Source organism: Aphis gossypii, chromosome 2 (genome assembly GCF_020184175.1).
Source record: "Aphis gossypii isolate Hap1 chromosome 2, ASM2018417v2, whole genome shotgun sequence".
Classification (NCBI taxonomy): domain Eukaryota; kingdom Metazoa; phylum Arthropoda; class Insecta; order Hemiptera; family Aphididae; genus Aphis; species Aphis gossypii.
Window position 1 is genome coordinate 33,069,290 of NC_065531.1, and position 11,751 is coordinate 33,081,040.

The 11,751-nt window shown below is 25.6% G+C and overlaps 1 protein-coding gene across 1 annotated transcript in view; it reads right to left on the reverse strand.

Moving 5' to 3' along the window:
* LOC114121346 (tyrosine-protein kinase Dnt-like) overlaps positions 1–9,438 on the reverse strand; it is a 67,357-nt gene extending 57,919 nt beyond the window's left edge. Inside the window, exons 1-2 of the mRNA XM_027983637.2 lie at positions 8,849–9,438; positions 4,603–4,718 (exon numbers count right to left, since the gene is read on the reverse strand). Coding sequence (XP_027839438.2) covers positions 4,603–4,699 — 97 coding nt within the window. The 5' untranslated portion in view covers positions 4,700–4,718; positions 8,849–9,438. The remainder of the gene's footprint in view (positions 1–4,602; positions 4,719–8,848) is intronic.
* Positions 9,439–11,751: the final 2,313 nt, after the last annotated feature.

The following is an 11,751-nucleotide window of genomic DNA, read 5'->3' on the forward strand; positions in this document are numbered from 1 at the left end:
TACTTTCACACCCCTCTCCATCCAAGGTACTAATTAGATCTAGTTTTCTACCAGAAACCACACTCAAAATTAAAAATAAAAGAACCTTTACTACCCTAAAAAGTGATAATGGACAGAAAGAAAAGCATACACACTATTATAAAATCAATACATTTATCACTCCGTTCAAAATTTAAAAAGGTAGAATACAAAAAACAACTAGATTGTAAAAAATATAATCTCCAGGACATTTTATCATAAGGATTTCACCGATGATTAAATTTCTTAATATACCTAAAAAAAAAGTGTTACAGTTTTTATACGGTAAAAAAGTACTATTTTATAATCATTAAAGATTAACAGAGATTATAAACAAATAACTTTGATTCAGATAAAATAGCACAGGGGACAAGCAATATTAACGATCCATAATGAAAGTTAAAAATAATAGAACCATTTGGTGAAAAAAACTGTCAAATTTTCTTTAATTTATTAAAAGCTTTAAAAATTACATAGTTTTACAAAAAAAAAAAAGATCGCAATGAAACAAGTAAAAATAAAGCCACCTCGATTTTTCATTAAATTTAATAACCGGTCATCCGGTTTGATTATAAATTTATTAAAGACGGCAAAAATGAATTTTAATTTATTGTAATTAGATATAATTTTTTTTTTTTTTTTAATTCACAATGCGTATCATAAAAAAACAGTTGAAATTAATACATTAACGTAAAATAACAATGCAATGAAACGGTGAAGAAAAAGAGAAATGGTCATATCGTATTGTTCTAGATTGTTAAAATGCCACAAAAATAAATAGGGGAGAGATAGACTGAGAAGGAGTGAGATAGAAAGAGCTTTCGAAGGGTTAATATTTAATGTTAGCAAGTCTACATTGAAAAGGCGGAAGCGGCACACGAAAATTAATTCCTTCGGGGCTAAGGGCTTTTTAACGTTTAATACGTTGTTATTCTTTTGTTGCTCTGTACTCCAAAAGCTCCCGCTCTCACTCGACCATCGCCCTCTAGCCTGCTGCATTTTGCATATATACCACCCCTGGAATGAGAGCAGTATTGCAATTCTCTCTTAGGAAAGCCTGTAATAATATTTATTTTTTAAATATATATATATTATTCTTTGTATTTATATATATATAATATATATATATATATAGAAACCCTCCCGATGCAAAAACAAACTATTGAGATTGCGGAGGACATGAGTAGGGTCTCTCCAGATTCAATTAGCAAAATAATAATAACAATAAAAAAACAATATAGCTTTGTAAACAAGTGACGTTTTCCGCCATTCTAGGATTCCGGGGTAAAGGAAAAACCACTATGTATTTAATTTGTTTTTGACATATGGGTTTAAAACAAATGTACCGATATTTTTTTTATTGATTTTTGTGTACATATTATATACATTATCTATAGATTAATTTGCTTTCATTTAATAAAGTTTTAAAACATTACATCGTTAAATTATAGAGGTACATCACAGCGGTATCGTTATAACTTATAACCAATTTATTACAGAATATACAATAAATAAAAATAATGTTACAAATTAAATCTGACTTGTGCTTAGTATAAAATAACTGGCCTTAAACCTTTAGTAAACAACGCATGTATTACCTACTAAGGATACATATAATATGTTCGAAGAGGTGAAATTATTCGAATATGAGTTTATTATATTGTAATTCAGCACACGTGACTATAATTGACTATTATATTTATTTTACTCCACTTCATTCATAATGCACAAATGAACTAAGCATATTATACACACAATGATAATTTTTTGCTTAAATTTATTTGAACTAATACTCTAGTCTCAATGTACCTTTATTGTTCTTAAATACATACTTATTATTTCATTGAACTTGTAAATAATGTATTTACTGTAAAATCCGGATGATTATCGATCGGTTATTTAAAAACAACTAATCATATATATGTACTTTTAACATTGATTATAAATTATAACTTAATTTATCAATGGTTTTATACATATTCAATTAATCAAGCAATTCAAAAATCCATAAACAATCATTACAATAGTTAGAACCGTAACTGTTCGTATAGTACCTATGTATTCGCCACTTCAGTATTTTCCGTGTCTACAGACATTACCTTATATATTATATTCAAAAGTAAAAACATCTAATACTTACTAGTTACTGTTATTACCTAATTAGATGATTAATTAATTTATTTACGTAGTTAAATATAACCACATTCATATTTAATATACATACTAAGAGTAAATGATTTCTTCATATAATTTTTACTTAAAACTAATAAATATTCAAAATGAAAAAAAACATTAAAACCAATTTCAAAATACTTAGAATTACATTATTAAACAAAATAAACAGACAAAGAAAAAGGAACAGCAAATAATTGAAATTGAAATTTGAAGCTGTTAGAAGCACTTATATTATACAATTCTGTTTATTATCTTTAAAAAGATAATAAAATATAAAAATATATGAAGAGAATTTTTCCTATAGTAAATTTTTGTTTTGTAGTAAATTTATTTTTCGATAAATTGAAGAGATACCGTCAAAACTTCGTAACCAAATCTTTCTAAAACTATTGTTTTCAAATATTAATATGGAAAAATACGGATGATTAATTATTAAAGTAAGTACAATTAGTTATTAACAATACATTTGTCAAAATGGCACAATTATTAGGCTTTTTGTCAGCTTATACTGTTTTATTTTTAAATAGATATTTTTAATAAGTGTTAAATTACAGCGCCATTCTAGTGGACGCTATATTATATGCATATGCCTAACATATGTGTAGTTAATAGGTAAAGTGTATAACTTATTGGTCTGTAAATCACCGATTATAATGGTTTATAATTTGTGAATTATAATATTTAAAATAATTGATAATACATTTAATGTACGACATGTAATAAATGGAATTTAAAAATGATCAACTCTTTTTAGATCATTAACTTTAAAGATGCAATATAAAAAATTAAAAAAATTATTTACAAGATTGTAAAAACATAATATGTTAGTAAAAACTTTTTACTTTTATAGTATTAATATTATTATTTTTTCATCAAAAATAAATTAATATTATTATTTTTATAAAAGAGAAATTATGAATAAAATACTTTATCTTATTTTTAGAAGCTATGAAAATAAGAGCAGCATTTTTCGTTTGTAACGAATAAAAGTTAAAATGATCTAATTCTTCATTAAATTTACTTTTATCTTTTTCCCACTTCCATCCTTATTACGTAGCGTTTAATTTTGTAATATTGCGTTGTTTCGATTGGCTCACGAATAACTCACCCCATTGCAGGAGTTGCCAATTAGGTATCTTGTTTTATACATAAAAAGCTTTGAGCTTTCAAATAACGCACTTTATTTTTTTTAAGGTCAAACACCCGATGTTATAGCTAGTGGTGTAAAAGGGTTCTTTGTCAGCGCCCACCAAGTTTAATGGAGACAACGACAGCGGAAAAATCTAATTTCGAATAAGGCGACTATAGACATTTTTCACGCGGCTTCGTTTAGAAAATAAAAATTGCGATATTTCGTAAGGAAGCGAGTACTGCAGTAGAAGGGTAAAAATGAAAATAAACGAATAACCACGATTGAAGTGCTGTTATACAAACGTTTAGAAATGAAATGTAGTTATATAAGAAAATAAAATAAAATACGAACCGTAATTTTAACGAAAATACTACACGAACAAATAAAATGAATTTACATTTATTGAAAGAAAATATTTTAACACTTAAAATTAGTTGTTTATAATATAAAATGTAGAATTATGATTATTGAACCATAGTTTTGAATATTATCTCAATTTTAAATGTGTAAAAAATATAGGTATATAATATAAAATATTTTATTCAAAATTTTAAAAATATTAAAATTTACAAGTGATCTAATTTTAAGTATTTACCATCTTATTTTATTTTGAATTTGAATTTATATATTATGGTTACTTGATAAAATAAGAAACGTGTAGACATAATAACGCACATAATATAATGCAAGATATACATATATAGGTACTATTTATTTATAGATATTAACTAAAAAAAATGATGTATACATAATTAATATTTAATATTTTGTAGTAAAAAAATAATTTATTTTCCAGGAGGTTAATAAAACAATAACTAAAACAAGTAATGGTAACAATCATAGGTAGTAAAATTAATAGGGGTGAAAAGGTTACTTTAATGTCGGATAACATTGCTTGTTATTCTTAAAAAGCTATACTAAAATAATCATTATGCAAATTGTATATTGTGTTATTCTACAACACAACTAAATGCGTCGATCCATTGAACTTCTAGTTTATAAGAATGTGTAGACTTGAACCCTGAACCCATTGTAATAGGTTTTATAACATGAATGCAAATCATAACCCATCGTATTATTTAAGAACTGTATATCAAAATAAAATACACTTTGATAATAATTTAAACAACAAAATGTAAGTATTCAATATTATCTTTTATAAATAGATAAACCTAATATACGTTTCTAAATTCGATTAAATTAAACCACCATTAAAACATATCAAATATGTACATATTATTTTATTAGATAAATATTTTAATAAGTAAAATACTTACCCATAATCCTTTTGACTTCTTTTTGACTGATGAACACATTCAAGTGACCTGTTGCACTTGACAAGCAATATAATAAGACAATAGTGATGAACCCCATCTGTGTATATGCTGTTGCCCTGTAAAATAAAAAAAAAAATATTTTATGTATAGTGTATATAATATACACATTTTTTTTATAATCATGATACACTTATGCAATTATGTAGACCACATGGACACATTGTAATAATATGAGTATGACGTCATATTGTAATTTAGTAATATTATGTACTCGTTCACACGCCGACATCGAACATGCAGAGAATGCAGTTATAGAACTCGTTAAATTTTATTAACATATTAAATGATGAGATCATTAATGCATAATATTAAGTGTGACTAATGACCGTAACATGTATTAAAAAAATTAAATAATATTAGAAATATGTGATCACAATTTTTTTTTAAGTGTTTGAAATTCGACTTTTATCAAAATTCATTAAAATCAAGAATATTTTCAAATTATATTGTAGTTGAGCATTAATACTGTTTTTCTTTAACCAAGACTTGAAAATGTAATAACAAAATTTTTAGTAAGTTTTTTTTACGGAACCCATAAAATATCAAGAATAAGAATAATGCACAATTATTTTTTTGTCGATATTTCGTTTCAATTTCTAAAAATTGCATATTTTAGTTAGTTTTTTGTAATTTGAAAAACATTATTTATGAAACTTTAGCAATATTGAATATGTATATTATTATTTTCTTAATAGAATGACATTTTCAAAATATTTAGAATGCGTATATGATTTAATTAAAGAAATTAAAATTTCAAAAACATAAAAATTCAAAATAAAACTAGTTAAACTAGTTGTTGAATAAGTATAATATTACACGATTATTATTTAAGCAAACTGAATACTGAAATGATATAAATGCATCAAGCTAGTTAAAGTTTCAACCATAGTTAAATTATTAAACAAATTACATTAATACTAAAAATTGTTAAATTACCTATACTATATTTATAAAGTTGGATTGAAATACAGATAACATTACTATAATCATATGTTTTACACTTTAAGTATCTCGAGAATTATAAAAAACAATTTTCCTTTATAAACGTTTAAAATGTTTAATAAAATAAATTTTTAACACTCTTACTGCGTAATTTTATATTATATTTAATAGTTATAAACAGTTGAATTATTCAAGTGTTTAATTTGTTAGTACACAACATTGTATCGATTAGAAAATAATGAACATCATATAATAAATTAATAATACATTTACCAAAATTAAGTTTGTGGTTCATAATGCAATAAATGTCTGTTTGATTCAGATTTAAGTTTCAAAATTAGGGTGTTTTATTTTAATACAAGTCACTGTGGACATAGCAGATTATATGGGATCAGCAATGTAAGAAAGAAATTAGTTTATATAGTAACTGTTCTTACTTTAAAGAAAAAATAATACATAGTAAAATTTAATTAGATACATAGGGTATTTATTATTTACTGGTATTCTTGAATTTAATCAAGATATATTTAAGGATTTGGATATAAAAATAAAAATAATCAAACAAAACGAATTATATTATGTACCTATACTATTACGAGAACTGCTGCTTGGTTTTGCTATGCTATTTTAACTGTACAACTAAATTGATAGGTTAGGTTTGGTTGCTATTTTATGTATTTTATATTTTAGTAAAATGTTTAATATTTAATTTTATAACTGGTACTTTAATATTAAATTATAAAATTAACCGCTATTAAACATTTTACATTTTAACATTTCAAAAATATCATCTTACAATATTTAATAAACATGTCCATCTTATTTTATTATTCCTTCAAAGATATTATAGATTTTAAAATATTCATATCAACTTTTTTTTTGACAGCCATATATTTTTAAAACATTCTATTAACATTGTCGTAAATCGAGTTCCATTGAAAATTGTTAAATATAGGTAGTATTAAATAATATTATGTAGTATGTATCTACCTAGTAGTTACAGTTTATAAATGTCTATTTGATTAATAAAAAAAATATTAATCTTATTTTTATTTATTAAATACCTAAATACATTTATTATTTTAAATATATAACAGATATGTTGTGTATATACGTTATACTGAAAATAAAAACAATTAGAAATATATAAAACTATTGATTAAATAAAGGTAAGTACAATATATGATAGACCTATCACATATAGGTTGTCAATATTTTTACCTGGGCATTATAATCAATTTATTATGTGTGTCAAATATATATTTATTGTTGAGGGTTTATCTTTAATTCCTCGTCTGTTGAGCAAAACTAAATTCAAACAATTTCAATAGACTACCTTTGTGTTGATGTACCTACCTCATTTTTTGTTTAACTACACGCGTGGTGTTTTTGTATAAGGTCCTTAAAGGTTATTCTTCTTTCAGTCGATCACCTGTCAAAATAGGCTCAACACATTTTTATTTTACTCAATTGTGTATTGTACATTTGTACATAAATATGTATAGATAATTATCATGTGGTATTGTAGTAAACAAATCCATGAAAATTATGATATATGTATTATGTATCTTATGGGAATACAACATTGCGAGTATTTGATAATGCCCAAAGGTTTCTTCCAAGTTAATAATAACATATTTCGATATTAGGTATGCAGAAACATAAAATACAAACAACACAACACATTGGAAAAGATTGATTGCTATTTTCAATATTACAATTTTAATTTTTACTAAAAAAGAACTATTTTGAAATTATACGTATATATTATACTAGCTAACTATTGATTATTATAGAATCATAGTAGTTACTAGCTTGAAACTCGAATAAACAAAAATATTTTAACCATTTTTTGATAACTATTTAGCCTACTATAACTAGATATCTAAGGGCTATATTATTCAATTAACCTTGTATTTGGATTAAAATCTTAAAATCAATAGAAACTAAAAAAAAAAAATACATAATATACTATTATACTTGACGTAATTAAATAACAAACTTTAAACGCCCTTTGATTTATTATTTATTTTAAATATAATATGTTAGGTTTAAATGTTTAAATATAGTAATCATTGTATCAATCCATATTATATACCTACTTCAGTTAGGTATAGAATATATATTTTCAAAATTAAAACTATATATATCATTATAAAAGACATCTTATATTATAATAAACTTATACTAAGTAAAATTAAATCGATTTGAAAAATAAGTATATATTTATACAATAATTATAAAACATCAAGGTAAACAATCAGAAGAAATTTATATTCTTAAGAATCTTTCAAAAACATGAAATATTTTCCTCAGATCCCAGATTCCCTCGATACTACTGCATTTGATACATTTTATAATTTTCTGGAAAACTACCTACCAAGCTATCTACTTTAATATAACAAAATTGATTTTTATAAACTATCTAAAGTACCATCTTCCTTGAATATCTAATAAATATAGGGGGAACTAAATAAAACTTTTTGTTAACTCATATTCAAGTGGTTTAAAGTCTACAGTAAAAAAAAATAAATAATAAAGGTACTAGCTTCACTCAGAAATTCTATGCCAACGATTGAAAAATATTGAAGAAAAACACTAATTATACTAATAATAAATAAATAAAAAAAACCCTTTAAATTACCTTATTCTTAAAATCATATCTATCTAATAATGTCAAATACATTTAATAATTAATACTATCTATAATGGCTATATTGGCATTATAATTAACCAATAGGTATTGAATGCATTTATTTATATATTTCTGGTAAATTAAGCAGAAAAAAAATTTATAAAATAATATAATATTTATAGGTAGGTAGCAATCAAAAGAAATTTATTATTTTCGGTGTTTTTAAAGTTTAACCAGTTAAAAATGAGTAAAATCTATGTATTTATTCATATTTTAATTTTATATACATAAATACAAAATATATTTATTTATAAATTTATAAAATCGAATATATTATCTACCTACAGTTTCTTATCATATACGACCATGGCTAAATATAGCCATGATACGACCATATTGTAATATTATAGGTATTTATATTGTACACCGTAATATTATCTAATATTATGTATATTATTTACATATAGGTTATAGGCACTAGGCAGGTACAATATAAAATACGGCTGACATAATATAATATTACTTACGAGTATAATATAGGTAGCTATATATTATATTATTCACAGCGAAATAAAAATCTAGGATTCATAAAAATATGACTGTTTTTACCTCGGTTTTATCACTATTTTTTGTTTCGACAATCTAGCAGTCTAACGTCCGTCTCTGTTGGCTTTTGCATCACAACGGTCCATTTTATTTGTTTTCCCGATAAAACGCGATCCGAGCAGGTACCCGAAAATCCCTCCTTGCTCACGGTTCGTATTACAATAACTTTCTACGAAACAATAATAATATTTCGGTCTGCGCACGATCACGGTAGAGATACCACTGGATTATCACTATCGAAACGATCGGTTTTTTTTTTTATTATTATTATTATTTCCACGGACTTATCACGACATCGAAAATAATATAATATTATAATAAGGGAACAAAATTATGCCGCCGAATGTGGTTACGGCGCCGTCGACTCTCGTGAGCGGGCAATCGCGACACACCGGAACGGCGACACGCGGAGAACTGTCTGCCCACGTGGTGTCCCAGCGTCGGTGGCTCGTCGCGCGCCGTCGCCGCCGGACCGCAGTCGCACCGATCTACCGGCCCTACCGAGAAAATACGTCTCGTACACCGCGCTAAACGGCCTGGTGCCCACCCGCTGCAACCGGCGGCGTACTGCAGGTCGACAGCGTCCCCGTCCGCCCATCAAATATTCATATTGCAGACTGCGCGTGCCGTCGTAAACACGGGTCTCTCGACTCTCGGGTTCTTATCGTTTACAATTCGAAGGCAAATGGATTTCCCCCCGGAGTCGATAGGAACGCGTAAAAAACCAAAAAAAAAAAAAAACTATTATATATATATAATAAAACAATGATAATAAATACGATAGGTAGACATTAGTTCTGTTTCCGGTTTTATTGCTTCTTTCCGGACAACGCCGTTCGGAATACATGTAATAATTCCGCGCTTGTACGTTTATAAAAAGCCTCCCGGTGTTTACTCGACAAACACACATAGCAGCGCCATTACTGTCGGATAGAAGACCAAAAACATTTAACGAGAAATTAATATATAGTTGAATCGTTATTTCGAGAAAATATGAGAATACAAAAATATAGCAATAAAGAAAATAATTATAAAACCCGTGCCTGAAATTCATGGTAATACAGATTATAGTTACGGTATAAATATTAAATACGAGTACGTGGTAACGAGACGTGGATTATTGATAAAGTGTATATACGATTCTTGGAAGCTTTCAAAATGTGATATTGAAGTAAACAGAAAAAGTAAGCAATATACGAATAAAAACCAATATGGATTTATAAATAATAACACGAATTGAGAAAATAACTAATCAATAGTAGTTGTATAAATATAATAACGATATAACGATTCGATATAAATATTAAATCCGTGTGTGTATCTAGAGATTTAATTATTTATTTGTAGCGGAGTGGGAAGCGCTAGAAATAAAAGTTACCCACATATAAATACCTTACATGCCATACAAATTTGTCTCAGTAAATTGTGTATTTTTAAAAACAAAATAAACATTAAGTACCTATTTATTTAGATTAATTTTTAATCCAATATTTTCTTTCTTAATTATTACTTAATACTTCTAAATCTTATAAACAATCCTGACTTTTATAAAATAATACTCGTTCATTGTCAACTTTTCACACGCTTGTTTAAAAAAAAACTAATTATTTATCAATAATCTTACGATAACAACAAGTTGTTAAGTACGATTTGCAATGAAGTTAAAGAACATAATAATACAAATAACTAAAAGGTATGTAATTCTCAGATTATCAATTTATAGTTTTATTTTAAATAAAAAAAAAATCTTTTGAATGCCGACTGTTTTTGGTAAGTTTTCTTCTTTTTATTTATTTTATGTTTTTGTAAGCTTTTGGAGTGGAAAGGCTATGCAATTTTCTAGAGAGTTATTAGATTTCACCTAATTGCATATACAATGATATACATATAGATATAAATATAATGATATAAAACAGGAGATTCCATACGACCATACACTTATGAATTACTGTTAATATATATTATTATTGAAGAAGAATAACGTAGTATACTTGAATACAATATATTATACGTTTGACCAAAAAATAAACTAACAATCGCGGTCAATAATTGAGGAAAATATACATATATTCTATAATGAACATGTAAGCCATATAAATGGTTTAAAAATGTACATAATATTATACACATTTTAATCTTATTTCATGTGTATTTAATGATAAATTATAAAATATTATCGTTTGAGATCGATAACACATTATGTAAGTGATTTTAGTGCGTGGGTGGTATGTAGATTTTTCGCACGTGTAGCGATCGTCAATTTTCGCCCTTTTTATAGTCAACTATAACAGTGTCTACCAAAAAAAAACAGACGATGGAACACCTGTTGTAAATTTCGACATAACCGATAAGCTTCAAAAACGTACGTTCTTTTTTCACACTCATAAGTTTAGTTTAACGCAACAGGTTACGGTGGTTTATAAACTATTTTATTTAAGAAAATTTGGAAACAATATTAAGAGTATTTTGTACTATTTAGGTTAGATGTTTTACATCAACATCTGTCCAGCTATTAAATTAAATCACTTAATATAACGAAAAAGGTGAGTTAAAAACGCGAGTAAAGCATAAGTATGCTCAATTAATATAACAGATATTTTAAGAAATATTAATATTTGGTTTTTGGGTTTGGTAAGCAATATTTACCTAATAAGTACATTGGACCAATATATTTATATTGATATTATAATACCTAATTTATTTTACTATTAATAATACCGTAAGTTAAATTAATTTTTATCAAACATATTACATATTTTATATATTATTTAGATTTATTTAATTAATACAATAGTATATAATTATAACATGTATTATTGTTATAAACTTTTGAAACAATACCGACTTACCACATAACAGTGTGAATGTTCGTTGATAAATAGCACAAAAGTAGAAAAGTAGACAAT